The sequence below is a fragment of the Sus scrofa genome, chromosome 1, assembly GCF_054392235.1.
Source record: "Sus scrofa isolate SSC_HxYL_T2T_F1_AM1 chromosome 1, Sscrofa_HxYL_maternal_Yorkshire_Landrace_v2.0, whole genome shotgun sequence".
Lineage (NCBI taxonomy): Eukaryota > Metazoa > Chordata > Mammalia > Artiodactyla > Suidae > Sus > Sus scrofa.
The window spans coordinates 285,297,424-285,315,196 of NC_139383.1; the positions used below are offsets into that span (position 1 = coordinate 285,297,424).

Genomic DNA, 17,773 nt, shown 5'->3' on the forward strand with positions numbered 1-17,773 from the left:
AGTCACAGGTAGAACAGTCCTAGGCTGTTCTAATATGAGACACCAACATTACATTTGAGGCCAAGTGTAGGGATGTCACCTTTTCCAAGTCCACATCCCCAGGGAGCCTTCCAGGTTGATTTCACGTCCTTCTGCTGAGTGCTGATGGCCGCTTTCCTTGTCTCCCAGGACACTTTGGTAAGTTCCTGAAAGGAAGGTTTACTCCCCACCGAATATCTGGCATCTAGCATTATGGACGTCAGATTTTATTTGTTGATTTTTTTTTGAAGTCTGCAGCATGCGAAAACTTCCAGGCAAGGGATCAAACCTGTGCCACAGCTGCAGCCAGAGCCACAGCAGGGGTAACACTAGATCCTGAACCCAGTGAGCCACAAGGGAACTCCATTTATTAAATTTTTAAAATGAATAAAAAGTAGGAGTTCCCACCATCACGCAGTGGGTTAAAAAGCCAAGCAAGTGCAGTGGCTCAGGTCTCTGCGGAGGCACAGCGTGGGGGTGGGGGCAGGGGATCCCCGGTCCAGCGCAGTGAGTTAAAGGATCCAGTGCTGCTGCAATGACGGCATAGGTCACAGCTGTTGCTCGGATTCAATCCCTGGCCCTGGAACTTCCATACACCGCTGGTATGGCCATTAAAAAAAATAATAATAAAAAGCAGAGCGGACTGTAAACAAAATGCCAATTAAAGATAAGGAACAGCAAGAGTCTAGACTCCAGTGGTTCAGACACCCGTATCCCTATCAGAAAAATCAGGATGAATGAACTTAAAAACTGTCTCCAGCACCAATCAACTCTAGATGCACAGCTACAGCACAAGCACAAGCAAGAAGATGGACAAGCTGAAGAAACACCATGGAACAGTCAAGTAAAACCTGTAGTATCTGGACCCCTGGGTGCTCCGGTGCTCAGCTACTCTTTCCCCTGACACCCCACCACCGGTAGAATGATGAGCACACAGCAGGTACATGACAGATACTCACCAGCCAAGCAATAGATGATAATTTATCTGTGATAGACTCTATATTAAGGCATTTTAAAAGCCATCAATGGAAAGGAAACCTACATGCCTCAAACGCAACTTCTCATGCAACACATCTTAGCCTTTCTTTGCACTTCACCAAAGACAAATGCTCAATAAGCACATGAAGAATGCTCAACATCATTAGTCATTCAGGAAATGCATGTTGAAACCACCATGAGCTACCAGTACATATCCACTGCAATGCCTAACACTAAAAAAACTGACCCTCCCAAGCGTTGCTGAGGGTGGGGAGCCATCGCATACTTGGCTGGTACGAATGTAAAGGGACCCAAGCGCTCTGGAAAACAGTCTGGCAATTTCTTAAAAAGTTAAACACACGCCTGCCATGGGATCTAGACACTGTCCTCCTACATGTTTACCTGAGAGAAATCAAAGCACAAGTCCGGACAAAGACGTGTACAAGAACATTCACACTGGCTTTACTCGCTAGAGTCAAAACCTGGAAACAACGAAAATGTCCAGCAAGAGAGGCATGAATAAACACACTGTGGTGTGTCTGCCCAATGGAACACTACGCAGCAATAACAAGAAATGACCTACTGATACATGCAACGAAATAGATGAATCTCAACTATTCTGAGTAAAAACAGTCACTTTTTTTTTTAAATAAAGAGTATATTCTGTATGATTCCACTTACATCAACTTCTAGAAAATGCAAACTAATCTATAGCAACTAAAAGCAGCTCAGTGGCTGGGTGGGGCTGGACATTATAAAGTATGGAATAGTCTTCGGCAGAGATGAACAGAGACACTGGCTCACCGCTTCTTGGCTCATGAGGACCCTAAAAGGACGTCCTGAGCCAAAATCTGAGAAACACATCAGAGACCACCAAAATTGCTTTTCATTGTGAGAATGTATAGGAAGATTTTTTTTTTTAAAGAAAGGGGGTGGGGAAGAGTTTTACTTGCAACCAGTGTTGGTGGAAATGACACAGGGTGAAATATTAACAATCCTGAAGCTCTCTGTTATGCAAAAAGGGATTTAAAAAAAAAAAAAAAGCTTTCTTCCAGCTTCTATCCGATGAGCAGTTCTACACAACCACCCATCTCTTTTCTTCCCGATAACGGCCAGAGTGATGTAATAACCACACTAGACAGCTGTCTTCCCGGATAAAATCACCTTGTAAAGGAGAAATGCAATTAGAGGATGCAATGAAATATAATTTTAAAACTGACTGCAGGCTGCCACATTCAACGTGGTGCTTAATGGCCAGGTTTTCTATTTTATGCAATTTCTCTTTGATTCAGTATCTATATAAGACATGGAGTCTTAAATTGTAATCTCGGTCACAAAGGGTCTGAGATAAATACAGGACAGATCAGCTGAGAGTGCGGCCAGGCCCAGAACCAGACCGTCAAGGGCTCAAGTGCCACTAGAGGATGGGCGGGCGGAGCAGCAGTGCCCATCACCAGCTTTCTGGGCTCCCTCCACACCCCCAGCACCCCAAGTGTTCTCCTGCCACCCTACACATACCACTGACTGCCGAAACCAGTTCCTCAACAATAACCCAAGCTCCAGACCCGTATTTCAGAAAAACATTTCATTATGAATATTGTCAAATATACACCCAAAAGTCAATACAACAGTATGATGAGCTCATCAACAGGATTAGGTACTTATGATCCAGTTTATAATTAGCAACTTTTTCTTCTTTTTTTGCTTTTTAGGGCCACACCCTCAGCACATGGAGGTTCCCAGGAGAAGGGTCCAATCGGAGCTGCAGCCGCTGGCCTACGCCAGAGCCACAGCAATGCAGGATCCAAGCTGCGTCTGCAACCTACAGCACAGCTCGAGGCAACATCAGATCCTTAACCCACTGAGTGAGGCCAGGGATCGAGCCCACAAGCTCATGGTTCCTAGTCGGATGTGTTTCCACTGCACCATGACGGGAACTCCAGCAGCTATTTTTTATCACAATCCCCAACACTTGTGAGAAGTGGGAGCCTGCAGCACTTTAAAGCAAGTCAGGGCCTCCTATCACTTCACCCAAGGCTGGTGGGCACCTCCGACTCAACAGGCGTCAAGTGGAACTGTCTTCTCTGTCTGCGCACAGGCAGGAGGACCTCTGCACCTTTGCAAGTCGAGCTCAATCAGGCATATACCTCGCCTCCAGGGCTTGACAGGCTTAATAAATGCCTGCAGAGTGTAAAGTACAGACAGACAGACACACACACACACGTACAAAGTCACAACAGGAAACCTGACAACAGGAAGCGAAGGTCCAGACGGAGGGTCTCGATGATGCGACGGAGTCCAGGACTCATTACCGGCGTCCCGCCTGGGCCGGCACTGCTCTCCCTCCTGCTCCTTTTAAATTGAGGTACAGCTGATTTACAGTGTCGTGTTGATTTCTGTTGCATGGCAAAGCGATTCAGATATGTACACACGCACGCACACATGCTTTTTTTCATGTTCTTTTCCATTACGGTTCATCACAGGACCCAGCTCTCAGGGCTCTACACCAGCGCCGAGTTCGCCCACTCGGCGTATAACCAGCTTATACCTGCTCCCCACCCTCCCGCTCCGTCGCGCCCCCACCCCCGCCCCCCTCCGCCAACCCCAAGCCTGTTCTCCTCGTCCGGGAGTCTTTTTCTGTTTCGTAGACAGGTTCATTTGCGTCGTATTTTGGATTCCACATCTACGTGATATCATGGTATTTGCGTTTCTCTGTCCGACATACTTAGCACGAGAGTCTCTAGTTCCATCCGAGTTGCTGCGGATGGTGTGATTCCGTCTCTTTCACGCGTGGGCCGGCACTTCTGAGTACAGGTGACGGCGAGGAAGCCCTCGGGCTGTCGCGGGGAGCACAGAAGCCCCCTGCCCCTCTACAGGATGACAATCCTGACAAGCCACCGACTTCGGAGGCCGCTACTGGTTGGACGCAACACGGTGCTCTCGAGGGGAGAAGAGGCTCTTACAACACACAGGCTGATGAAGCCTAACAACACAGAGCATTGAAACAAAATGTCCCTGCATTTATTCTCCACGGACGGAGTCCTACATTAATATGTATGAGGGGTTCCTGGTCTCCTTCTCCCAGAGACAGCCCTCCTGTCCAGAAGGAGAGGGAACAGACGAGTGACATGAAGCGATTACCTTCTAAACAGCTACGAAGGCCTACCTTGCTTATCTGCGTTCTGCGCCTTGATTCCTCTCCCCAAGGCACCACTTTCCACTCGCCAGCCCCTGCTCACGAGCCCCCAGGGCCTGCTGCTCCCCGTGGTAGTTGCCGCAAGGCCTTAGCCTGCCTTTGGGGCTCCGAGTGCGGCCAGAGCTTCTAGACCCAACCCTATCCACCGTCACTCAGCAGAGCCAGGCCAGCAACGGCAAACCCTCACCTGCGGGCATTTCTGCACCTGGTTCACAGCCACTTCATACCCAGAGCTCACGCTTTCAATTTCCTAAGAGCCGTGAGCCGTGCAAGCTCATGCGATCCAGCGCATCTTGTAAAAGGACGTCCTCGCCCCCGTCGGCTGAGGAGGGCGGGGGCAGCGTGGCGGGGGACCAGCCGTCAGTACGGGAGCCCAGGCTGGTCCCCAAGGGGCTTCCAGTCTGAACAAAACACAGGACAGGCAGTGGCACGTGTCAGGAGGAGCCACAAAATGAGAGCTGGGCAAGAGTCCGGAGCTGAAGGCTTCTTTCTGCCCAGTCACTGAGCCACATCTTTCCTTCCTCTGTCAACGTCACAGACAGAGAAAGACACGTTCCTCCCCGCCTGCCAATAAGACAAGCGCTTAACACACTAAAAAGGACATGTCAAGGCCCCTCACTGAGTGCGCCTTTTCTGGGCCCCGGGACGGGGACCCTGAAGAGAGCAGGGAGGACGGACAAGGCTGGAGCCCGGGTACAGACCCTCGGCCTCAAATGCCTCTGGTTCCATCTCAAGGCAAAGAGAAAACAAGCAAAGTGAACAGCCAAACACAAAACAAAAAGCAGAGGGAGAAAACGCACCGGCGCGTGTGCGGTTAAACTTCTCCAGTCCGGTCGGGCACGGGCCCGAGCTCTTCCCCGGGCCCACTCGGAGGCCCGGCTGGCTGCCGGCTGGCTGCAGGGCATGGGGAATAGCGGCTGTCTGACCACCAAGGTTTCTCCCTGTCACTGTGTCAAGAGGGCCCGACGACATCTTAGAACCTTCGCACCCCTTTCCCAGCCACAGTGATAAAACCTCAGAATAGCTAGGTACCCGAATTCCTAGCATCCTTTTAACTTCTGCCCAGAAAACAGGGTGAAATGAGCAGCCTGAAAATCACTTTGCTGACAAAACAGAGGGCCCCCAAGAACGAGAGGACCACAGAGCCACAGACAGCTAACCCTTGCCTCGTGAACGTTCCCATTCAAACTCGGGGACGTGCAAGGACCTGGATTTTTTTTTTTTTTTTTTTTTGGAGGTAAGACGGGTACCCATCCCTACTCCCAGACACAGCTCCAGCTGTGACGAAGGCAGAAGCAGGACGGAGTCAGGCAGCTTAAACACGACTGGCGTTAATAACGGGCTGCTGCCCTGCTGGTTATTGGAAACTGATCTCCCCCTTATTAATGTGGTCCCGCAATGGAGAGGAAGACTGCTCCATGTTCGAGAATGCAAACACTGTTTTAATCTTTAATTACATTCTCAATTTTAACTCTTCTGGAGAGTCATAACCACCAAGGCCTAGGATTATTTCTTTATTACATGGCCTCTCAGTGGTATTTAATGATTATTGTTACTTAATACTCGCCAGTAGGGGAAAGGAGGATTTAGTGAATTTCTACTCAAGTTTTGATGACTTCTTCCCAAACTCAGGAAACTTCCAGCTGCAAAGTTCTGTTTCCTTGTGGGGAGAGTCATTAGAGGCGACAAACCCTCGCTCTGCTCAGCAGCCCGAGCTCGGCAAATAAGCCTGGGACACAAGCGCCCCTGGAGGACGGGGGTCGGGAGTGCGGCTCTGCATTTCCGCAGCTTGGAGCCACGAGCCAGTGTGCTTCCCACGCCCGGTACACTCGCCGCTGCTTGCTCAGAGACGAGCTAAACGCCGATAAACACAGAGATCAAATATTTTCTTTCTTTCTCTTTTGTTTTTAATTTTTAGGGCCTCACCAGCAGCACATGGAGGTTCCCAGGCTAGGGGTCGAACTGGAGCTGCAGCGGCCGGCCTACACCACAGCCACAGCAATGCCGGATCCCAACCGCTTCTGCAACCTACGCCTGCAGCCACAGCAGATCCTTCACCCGCTGAGCGAGGACAGGAATCAAACACACATCCTCAGGGAGACGACATCAGGTTCTTAACCTGCTAAGCCACAATGGGAACTCCTGATGCCAAATATTCTCAAGACTCCTACCACCACCTAAGTTGAAGAATTTAATATAAACGTATCAGCATATAACCAAATTCTGCTCTCAACAAATGCTAAGATCCTCAGGAGGCCAGGTAATCAAGAAGAAAAGAAGCACGTTCCCGGTCACCGTCAAATGACACCTCTATCACAGTTTTTCCAACAGCACAGCAAACACAGAGACCTGGACTTTCTTAGCTGTGCAGCTGAGAAAAAACCTCGTAGCAAAGGTCTGGAAAATCAGCAACACAGAGCCTGGGATGTAACAGCCAGGAAGCTACAGGAGGAGGCTCTGGGTTTCATGTGCTTCATCCCGGCAAATATGTGCCTTTCTGGGTTGAAACATCAATGACCATGGAAAGCAGCCCCTCGTTTAGCACGCGCGCCAAGGACAGATTATGTCACGGCTCTGCCTCTGTGATTCCTGTTGGTTTCACCCTGAGCAAAAGATAACAGGAACCTCTGGCTTTCAGGAACAGGAGAGCTTTCCCACACGTCTTGGAGAAAATCCAATCAGCTGTATAAGCACCGCGTGTAATTTCTAGTCGATGATCTTCTGGGGAACTAGGGTGCCAGGCAAGGGGCAGAAATGGAGCCTCTTTCAGTTAAACTCCCAGAACCACATGGGTGGCCGGACTGAAGGCGAGCTGTTGTCCAAACACTGGGACTCCTAGGCGTGTGTGCAGGGCCATTACCCCGCTACCTCCTGAACTAATGGCTTTTCTTTGCAGCAGCACTGGTCCCGCATGCTGTTTCTGTGTCGTCGTGGTTACTCAATCAGGAACAGGAGCATGAAGTGAAAATCCCCCGCCTCTCAAAGGCATCAGACAATATTGAAACAGATGCCAAATGCTGAGGACATGCTGCCGGAAAGCTCCAAAGAACATCAAGGAATATCGCTCAGCATAAGATGGAACCAAGCGTTGACACATACACACAGCATGTAAATGACTCCCCACAACACTGCGCCAAGCAAAAGAAACCAGGAAGAAGGTAGTACATTCTCCACGACTCCGTTTCTATGGAGTTCTAGAAGAGGCGCACCTAGGGTACAGGGACAGAAACCAGAGCAGCTGTTGCCCTGAGGCGGCTGAGAAACTGGCGACAAGTACAGTCCACTCTTTCAAGGCGGTCTGCTGGAGAGAGCGGAGGCGGGGAAGGAAAAGGGGCTGGACTGGGACCAGCGCGTCTGCATCCAGCAGGATCGACAGGGAGAAGGAGCTGCTGCGCCCGCCCGAGGAGAGAAAGAGGAGACCAGTGGGAAGACGGCCTGGGGCACACGCGAGGGGCTGGACCCCGTGGACAAGCGGAAGGGCTGCTCTTGGCTGGGCGTGCGGGCGCGCATGCCCAGTCTACGAAAGGAAGCGGGCCCTTAGCTGAGCGGGCAGGACGCTGCGCAGATCCTGATGCCACGGGAAAGAAACTGCCTGTCCTCACAACTCCGGGGCGGGGGGGAGGGGGGCAGGTAACGCTTTGTAAACGAACCTCTCTGTAAAACAAGTTGTGTTTTGCCCTCAAACCTAAGTGAGATCTCTGTGTGCGGAACGAGAACGAAGAAGAGCCCTTGGCCTCTGAGGGCCAGCACTCCTCAGGCCCAGTGATGGGACCCAAGAGTCACAGGCTGTACCAATTAAAACCAAGATGCCGTGTTGCCAGTAAAAGCACATGAAGCAATGTGTTGTGAAGCTGTGGCTGCGATCTAAGCCAGCCCGAGCAGACGTGGCTCCATCGGACACACAGTAAACAGCTATCTCAGGGTGCAACTTACAGTTCGGCCACGTACAACAGCCACGTCCCAGGCAGTCCCGATACTACAGGGTCTAAAGGCCGATGACGTTTCCCCAGCGACAGGGGACGAGGCTCCTTTTTGAAAGCGACAGTGCCCTTCTGCACAGGACGTAGCATGAGCACTCGGGAATCACGGAAGTGAGGTCGCTTCACCAGCGCCCTTGGAGCGCTAACACTTGATCAAAGATCTTGCGTTACGAACATCTCTGTCCTTCTACAAGCTTCTTGGAGGGGGAGAAAGACATGAATCATTAATCCCACAGATCACGAATCCTTAGGGAACTCACGGGAATCTGAGTCTTCAAAGACCACTACTATGAAAGCCAACTGCTTTTAAAAAACAAACACATCAGCGCATAAGGCCAGTCTCCTGCGTTCCTGCCACGCCCATGGCCTTGACGCACTCGGGTAGAGGCCCTCTGCGGCAGTGGCTTCTGTGCCACCCAACTGCTGTCACAAGCCACCGCAGAAACCCAACCGCCAGCCCTCGGACAGATGCACAGCGCCCTGGGGAGGGCAAGTGCAGAGCTCAGCCCCTGGTCTCTCCCAGCCTCCTCCACTGTTGACGCCTTTCCTTAGAAGCCCGGGCGCTCCTGCAAGAAAACACCGGGCTCGCCACAAAGGACAGCCTCCACCGCCTCCGTGAGTGGCTCCCTCTCGGCGCCCTGCCGAGGCCTGCTTGGCAGGCCAGGATCACGCCCTGAGGGCCTGGCCCACTTCCCTAGGATGCCCTGCTACTTGTTTGTCTACTTCTACTCAGAGCGTCCTGAAAGCCAAAACTATATCTTGCTCGTCTCCAAATCCCCAGCACAGGGCACAGAATCAGGCACTTGCAGGCCCCGAGTCACTGCTTGCTGAATAAATAAGTGAACAGAGCTCCCAGGCCCCGCCACCCTCTCCTCACTGGTGGCAGAGGTATCTTGAGAATTCGGATGCTCCTTCCTCCAGGAGGGACAGCCTTGTCCCCTCCCCTGAATGTCAGTCTGATTAGTGACTCATTTCTAACACAGAGAAGGGGGGGCCACTGAAGCTACATGTCTTCTGAGGCTCGGCCATAAAAAGGCAAGGACCGCCTGGCCCGCTTGCTCCTCAGTCGCTTGCCCTGAAAGGAATCCTCCCAGGTCCAGAGGGCACTCAAGCACCCGGTGGGGAGGAACTGTGGTCTCCCACCAACAGCCAGCACCAACCGGCCTGCCCCATGAGTGAGCCGCCTTGGAAATGACCTTCAAACCCAGGTCCAGCTGTCAGATGACTGCGGTCCTGACCTCAGTGTTAGAAGAGAGTCTGAGCCAGAACCACCCGGCCAAGGCGATGCGTGGAAAGTGTGGGAGATCATGCTTATTGTTCAACCGCTACCTCTGGGGGCAGTTGTCTTGCAGCAGCAGATAACTAAGGGAGCAACCCTGCAGGATTCGGGTGTTGTTTTATAAGGGAGTTCAAGCGATTTCCTTAATGACAAAGTTAGTTTATGGACGTATCACGCTTACGGTAAAAATTTTGTAATAAGTAGTGTTCTACAGATACAACCACACGGTTGATTAATGTGCAAATTAAGATATTCTCCAGATCAAATTATACAGCCTTAAAAATCTAACAACTACATTTATTAGAAGTTGGGATGTGATACAGAACTGTGTTACAAGATAGTTCTTTCTGAAGGTTGTTTTTTGTTTTTAAAAATTAGATATTATGGCAGTTCCCTTCAGGGCCCAGTGGTTAACGAATCCAGTTAAGGATCCGTGAGGATGCAAGTTCGATCCCTGGCCTCGCTCAGCAGGTTAAGGATCCAGTGTTGTGTGAGCTGTGATGTAGGTCGCAGACGCGGCTCAGATCCCTTGTTGCTTGTGGCTGTGGCTGTGGCCGGCAGCTGTAGCTCTGATTCAGCCTCTAGCCTGGGAACCTCCATATGCCATGAGATCAGCCCTAAAAAGCAAAAAAAAAAAAAAAAAAAAAAAAGTATGTCTATAGATATGTATTACATATGCAGAGAAGAAAATCTAGAACAATATCCACCAAAACTTTAACAAAAACTTTCTCCGGGTGATAGTACTATTACTATTTTTTCCTTTTCTTTTTGATACCTTTTTTTTCCCCAAAAAAATCTATGATATGTACATATTACTAGTGTCCTATTTTTTAGCTTAAAAAAAAAAGTATGCTCCAGTTAGGTCAGCACCTGTGTCTTACTGGTGGCACCATAGTAGGTGCTCAATAAAAGTGCGTGGAATGTCCTTTTTAGATACAGATTCTGCCTCCTGGACAGTCATTCTATAAAGGGATTCCAGGATAAGTGAGTCTAAAAAGCTCAATGACGTGAAAAGGCCGGAGTCAATTTTTACAGGAAAGAGGCTACTAAGTATAGGAAACCCTTTCAACGCTGAATTCCTAGGACAGAGTATCCTCTCTTCTCTTTGAAACTAAGCCTTTTGAGTGATTTATTATAAATTTATAATGACAGCTGTGAACACCTTTTTCCCCTTTGGCATGAGAACAGAGTCTGTTGATTGCCTTGGTGCTTAAAATAGTTTCTAAGTGTCCTCATAATAGCTTGTCACCTGTAAACAGGTTTCAAGCCAATGCAAATTAACAAATGGTGAGCAGATGGACTAAGAACTGACTTTTGTCAAGAGAGAGTCAGCAACAAACACTTTTGGCTCCAGTCTTGTGGGACTATTAGAAAGTCTTTCACTTCTTGCCAAACATCTTGCCTCAGCAGCCACTCCACGCAGGGAAGATGACAAGTTATAAGGCCCATTAGACTTCAGAGAGCCAAAAGTTGAGATGTGCAGAGTCACCAAACCAACACATGAAAAGCATCAGGTAGGAGCACATTCTTTAAGAAGCTTTCTGCCAAACCGGGCAAACTCTGCCTTGCATCCACTCAAAGAAGCCGTCCCTGTGAGCTCTAAAAACTACGGCACCTGTGCATGCTGCAGATGAAAAATAGCTTGGCGGCTGGCTGCTTACGCCCATCCTGTCCTGGAAGCAAATGGTAACTATGGGGAAAACCTGCAAAGCACAGAAATGGTGCGCTGAGGGTGTCCTCTGACGAGAGGACGGACGCCCAGAGCCATCCCCTGACATTTGCCCAGCCTCTCTGGCCCTGTTCCTCTGCATCCTCCAGGCCTCTTCCTAATGTCATCTCCTTGGATCCAGAGGCCCTCTCTGACCACCCATTTTAAGTGGTGCCCCTGCTCCCATTCCTTACCACCCTAGGTCTTCCCTTCCTAAGTACTCAGCATAGCCAGAAATTATTGCATTAATATATTAATTTGTTCAGGGTACCTGTTTTTGTCTTTTCAGTACACCGAAAGCTTCAGGGAGATGGGACCATATCTATCTTGCTCAAGACTGTATCCCCAGAGCCTAGGACAGTGCCTGGCAGACGGTAGGTAGAATAATGTGCCAACCAAACAGAAAATAAATGAGATCTCAGGTAAAGGCAGATAACTGAGTCTCATCTGCAAACATGCCTTTGGCTTGGAAATTTTAAAATGTAGTTTGAACCTGAGGATGCAAAGGGAAAAGCATACAAGAGGAGGTGTGGCCTGGGCTGGGGAACGTGTTTAAAGGCCAGTCAATGGAGTTCCCGTCATGGCGCAGTGGTTAACGAATCCGACTAGGAACCATGAGGTTGCGGGTTCGGTCCCTACCCTTGCTCAGTGGGTTAACGATCCGGCGTTGCCGTGAGCTGTGGTGTAGGTTGCAGACGCGGCTCGGATCCCGCGTTGCTGTGCTCTGGTGTAGGCCGGCGGCTGCAGCTCCAATTAGACCCCTAGCCTGGGAACCTCCATAGGCCGCAGGAGCGGCCCAAGAATTTGCAAAAATAAATAAATAAATAAATAAATAAATAAAGGCCAGTTGAGCCCTTTGGGACCACTGTCCTTTTCAGGGGAATGTGCATATGGACAGCGAAGTTACTGGCAAAGACTGGTGGGTTCAATTTCTGATTCCACAGCATCAAGTGAGCCTTGGCCCTCACCTACGGGGGCTTCTAGTAAAGAACAACCAACAGGTTGAACAACAGAAAAGAATAAGCAACCTCGATGACACTAACAGGTATTACACAGAGTGAAAAAAAAGTTGATAGAAAAGATTATGTATTGTGATTCCAGTTATATGAAGTTCAAGAGCAGGTAAAATTAATTGTTCAAAGAAGTCAGAATAGTGTTCGGCCTAGGGAGGGAGGCAGCACACGTCAGACTGGGAGCAGGAGAAGAACCCTCATGGGATTCTGGAAGGGGTGGCCACACGGCTTGATCTGGGTGGAGCTACACGGACGCAGACACGTGAAAAAATCATCAAGCTGTACACTTTACAGTGTCGGTTACCTCTCCTATCGGGAAAGAGAAGATCACATATATCACCATTTTTAAAAAGAACAAGTGAGGGAGTTCCCTGGTGGCCCAGCAGTTAAGGACCTGGCATTGCCACTGCTCTGGCTGGGTCACTGCTGTGGCATGGGTTGATTCCTGACCCAGGAACCTCCACATGCTGAAAACAAACAAATCAAGGATTAACTATGAGTTGTCTTATATCCTGAGGTTGCACACAAACTACGTAACTGCAAACTGCATTCTTACTGCTTCTTTTAAAATTTATGCAAAACAGGTTTTTCTACATGTTTGGTTTCTAATCTTAACAGATACCTTTGTGAAAGAAAGAAACGGTTTTGCAAAAATAACTTTCCATTAGCCAACAACCAGCACAGAGGAGCATTCACCCAGGACAAAAGTGCTTTTTCCAACCCATCACTCACTGAGGCGGCAAGACAAGGGTCGTGGGCTGAGCCTTTGGTCGACGTTTAGCGGATACTCCCATCTGGTTAGCAGAGCGTTTCAGTGACTGCTGATTCAAAAGGCCAGACGCCAGTCCTGCGTGGTACTGCAACTGCAGAGAAAAGCCAAACAACAGGGGAAGAAAACCACATTTGGTAAAAGCAGGACAAGGGGTAATAAACCATCCATACTTGATACGTCTTGCCGGCTCAGAACCTTTTTAATAATCTCAAATACAGCTGCTAACATTTTGCTTCAAGGAATGTATCCGCAAGGAGATAATCAGACACACAGGAAAAGAAGCTAGAATAAGGCTGTTCGTCAGAGCAGCACAAAATGATAAAGAACTGGAAACAGTCTAAATGCCCAACGGTAACCGGGAAATTGGCTAAAAGGCATAAAGAACTGTACCACATCATTTTGCTGCATTTAAAAAACAAATGGCTTACCTGTAAACAGGGAGACACTTAAAAACATGTTCTCAAAAATGTTAACAGTGTGTTTCTAAGTAGTAGAATTGGGGTAATTTCTTTATTTTCCACTGCTAGTCATATATGCTTTATGTAAACGGTTTTAAGACTTAATGTCATTTTTAAAACAAGAGGAACCAGGAGTTCCCGTTGTGGCGCAGTGGTTAACGAATCCGACTAGGAACCATGAGGTTGCGGGTTCAATCCTTGGCCTTGCTCAGTGGGTTAAGGATCCGGCGTTGCTGTGAGCTGTGGCGTAGGTCGCAGACGCGGCTCGGATCCCGCGTTGCTGTGGCTCTGGTGTAGGCCAGAGCTCTGATTCGACTCCTAGCATGTGAACCTCCATATGCCGCGGGAGTGGCTCAAGAAAAGGCAAAAACACAAAAAATAAATAAATACAACGAGAGGATCCAGTGGGTTTTCTTGAAGACAAATTAGTTCTGGGAACTCTTACTACTGTCATGAACGGCTTATCATAAAAAACATATAACTCATAGTCCACTGCAGTAAACCAGGAGCGCAAGAGGCTAATCCTGAACAGACTGAAGCATACCTCTGGGCCACTGTCTCCAGGGGTAAAGACACAAGCATCAGTTCTAAGCACTGGCACAGGAGTGTACGTTACAACAAGGCCTACAAGTGGACATAGGCTCAAGGCAGAGAGCCTGCTGGAGAAATTCACTCCACTCCACATCCTCGCAACTGAAACCATACCACGGGGGCGAAGACGCAGCAGACCTCATTGAGATGGGCTGAGAGCCAGCATCCTCTGCTTTGCTCTAGACAAACTGCTGAGCCTCGAGGTTACTTAGGACAGATCATCTTACTTCTCCAGACTTTGTTGGAAAAGAGGACTAATACTGCCTAATTCTAAATCACAGAGGACATTTAAAAAATCCACTTTATTGAGTTATCATTTACATAAAATGAAATGCATGCATTTTAGGCGTACAGTTTGATGAGTCTTGATCACGTATACCTGTGATGCTGCCACCCCAACCACAACACAGACAATTCCCATCACTGCAGAAAGTTCCCTCGTGCCCAGTGCAGTCAATCTCCCCCCTGCCCCCGACTCGATCGTTGGGAGCTTCTGATTTAAAACACAACTCATCATTCTCACTCTTGCCAAATGAAGCTTATATTCAATGTGACATGTGACAATGACTCCTATCTTCTTTTAAGCTCCCGTAGTTCTGTATTTTAGAGCACCGGCGTTGTCATCAATCTCTATAATGAAATTAGCCTTGAAAGGTATCCTGATTTTGACCAGATGTAAATAAAACACTCAAATGGGAAAATGCCAGGCTAAGAATTTGGATTGAGACCATCTATAACATCCACTTTGTTTCTTCCTCCCTTCTCAAATCAAACATTTCTTTAGAATTAACTGAATATACACATAGTAATTCATTCTGAAGCTCTGAATCAATTTCTTTCCAAAATGCTCTTCCAAGGCATGGATTTCCTCTGCAGAGTCAGCTACATTACAGCTCATGGTCATGAAACCGGTGACCACCACACACAAGGGGCTGGGCCCTGGATGCAAAGGGTAAGAACGTTTTGAAAAGCCACTGGGCTGCACACAAATGAAGAGTGACAGAAAACAAAGCAACTGAAATGATCTGCTTCTTGAAAGTGGCTATAAAAACGAAGATATCCAGTGACCCAGTACGACTGAACCGTCTGTGTTCAGAGCATCCACGCTGCTTTCTCACGGGCTCTTGCTTTACTTGGTCGATTTGCTGTGGGAGGCCCATGGCTGCACGACACAAAACAAAGATATATCACATTCATAATAAAAACGGAGCTCTTCTCGGGGTGGGAAAGAGGGGCATAATTTGGCCCTAACAACTCATCTTAGACCAATGAATTTTGCTCAAATTTGTTTTTCTCCGACGGATTTCTTAAATGGGGAATCAATGGAAGCAAGGGACAGTGCAAGTTTGAAAGACAATGTTTCAAAATGTCAGCTACTTGGGTTTCGATCTTCCCACCAGAATTTGCAATGAGAGCAATATGCATGGGGCTTTACAGAATTAAAGGGAAAGACAGCTTGGCAGGGGTCCCCTCCTGGCTCAAGGAATCATCTCTCCTTTTGGCTCTCCTCCTTCTTCGTATCTTATTAGGGTCCATGCAAGCTCAGCCATTTCAGCCCTACTGACTCTCTGAGCGGAAGAGTCCTGCTAACTATGCAGAGTGGCAGGGTGATTTTGCCCACCTGGCATCATTTTGCTCACTGGCTCAAGCAAACAAACACCCCCCCGCCCCAAATGGCAGAAAACGCATACTAGCTGCTGTCTGTCAAAGGGTTCCTTTGAAACAGCTACCATCTTGGGTGCTCTCAAGGTACATGGCACCTCTTCCAGGAAAGAGCGCGTGGAGACGGAATGACTTCTCTTCCCCAAATACAAAACTGCTCTTGAAAGCTGACTCGCAGTGACTAGGCGACATCTGCTAATCATACGTCGTATGTTTCCCAGTTTCCAGGAACACTGCTCCCACGGTCGAGATCTATACGGGGCCCATTAAATATTTACCGACCATCTTCATAATGGGAAAAAAGGTCAAAGTTAATAAAACTGACAGGCAGCTCCTGTCCAATTGGATTTATACATTATTTAAGCACTAAACACTCCATTCCATGAAGTATTTTCGGTTTAGATCTGAAAAGACTCCTGGAAAACATTCACTCAGTCAATGGTTCTCAAACAGCAGCAAGGAGTTCAGAGCAAATCTGCAAATTAACATTAAGAACATATCACTCCCCAAAATACTGCCATAAGTTTTCAATTACAGGTTCTGTAATATTTTCTATAAAAATATATTTCAATAAACATAATTCGCTCCAAATGTCTGTGGCATGGAAACAACTCTATTTCAGAAAAGCAACTTATCAAAGTTATAATGTGATTTTTCTATCCAAGATCATTTCTCCACTAACCAGCAAGAATAAAACGAAAGAGGGAGAGAAATAAAACAGTCCACTCTTTTAACTCCCGCAGTTTGCAGCCGTGGGGAACGGGAGTGTTTATGTGGCCGGCTGGGGGGAGGGGCTCTTTATTTCCTGGTAAGTGGCCACTCGTGGTAGAAGCTATTTCCATGTTCTCTGGATTTTGGGGACATTTCTCTCAGTTCCAATTTTGCCCTCTACTGATGGCAAACTTCTTTTCTATGACTGGCCTCGGGTTTTGCTGTCAGTTCTCAATCGAAGAAAGCCCTTCCTAATCAATTATGTCCACTAATCACCTCTACACCCGGGATATTTTCAACAACTCCGAATGATCTAAGGGAAACACCCCTTCGAAACAGGAAAGGCCTGATGTAGAGGGTATTTCTCAAAGTGACGCTGTCCGAGGAACACCAAACATGCGAAAGCACGGAAACGGCAGCAGCGAGGTCCTGAGCGACTCTCAGGGCCTCCGCAACAAGCTTCCTCTCGGAAGATGTCCTCCGGGACCCTGCCACTAACGAAGGAACTGTGTGATCTGACACATCTCACGCCCCGCCCTACAAAACGTGCACGAACCTGCTCCGAGGATTCACCGGGCTCTCGGGCGGGAGTCCTCTGGGTTTCTGAAGAAGTGACAGGGGCATCTGGCTTCACCACAAAGTGGTGAGGTAATGTCCCTACACGTTGATCCAAGAGCACACACACCCCCCCCCTGCCTGGGGCTTTACTGCTTTTATTTGTGTTTGTAATTTGTTTTTATTTTTTGATTAAAGTATAGGTGATTGACACTGCTGTGCCAATTTCTGCTGTACCGCAAGGTGACGTGGTCATACATGTATACCCATTGTTTTTCTCATATTATCTTCCATCACGGTCTATCCCAGGAGGCTAGATATAGTTCCCTGTGCTGTACAGCAGGACCCCATTACCAACCCATTCTAAATGGAACAGTTAGCATCTACTAATCCCCAAACCCCAGTCTATCCCACTCCCTCCCCCTTCGCTGCCACACGTCTGTTCTCTTATGTCTGTGAGTCTGTTTCTGTTTTGTAAATAGGTTCATTTTGCCTTTTTTTGTTTTTGTCTTTTCTAGGGCCGCACCAGCAGCATATGGAGGGTCCCAGGCTAGAAGTCGAATCAGAGCTGTAGATGCCAGCCTACGCCAGAGCCACAGCAATGCAGGATCCGAGCCGCATCTGTGACCTACACCACAGCTCACAGCAACGCCGGATCCTCAACCCACCAAGCAAGGCCAGGGATCGAACCCACAACCTCGTGGTTCCTAGTCAGATTTGTTATCCACTGAGCCACGATGGGAACTCCAATTTTGCCATATTTTAGATTCCATGTAAAAGTGACATCGCATGGTATTTGTCTTTCTCTTTCTGACTTGCTTCACTTAGTATGATAACCTCTAGCTGCATCCT

General features: G+C 48.4%; 1 protein-coding gene across 9 annotated transcripts in view; it reads right to left on the reverse strand.

Annotated features, from left to right (window-relative positions):
* The window catches only part of MED27 (mediator complex subunit 27), a 204,286-nt gene that overhangs the window by 124,918 nt on the left and 61,595 nt on the right, over positions 1-17,773 (reverse strand). For all 9 annotated transcript variants that reach the window (XR_014836987.1, XR_014836989.1, XR_014836988.1 and 6 more), the window contains 1 exon segment: positions 12,905-13,035. Coding sequence is in view for 5 of the 9 variants with exons in the window: in NM_001001644.1 (NP_001001644.1) it covers positions 12,905-13,035 (131 nt within the window). In the remaining 4 variants the exon portion in view is untranslated.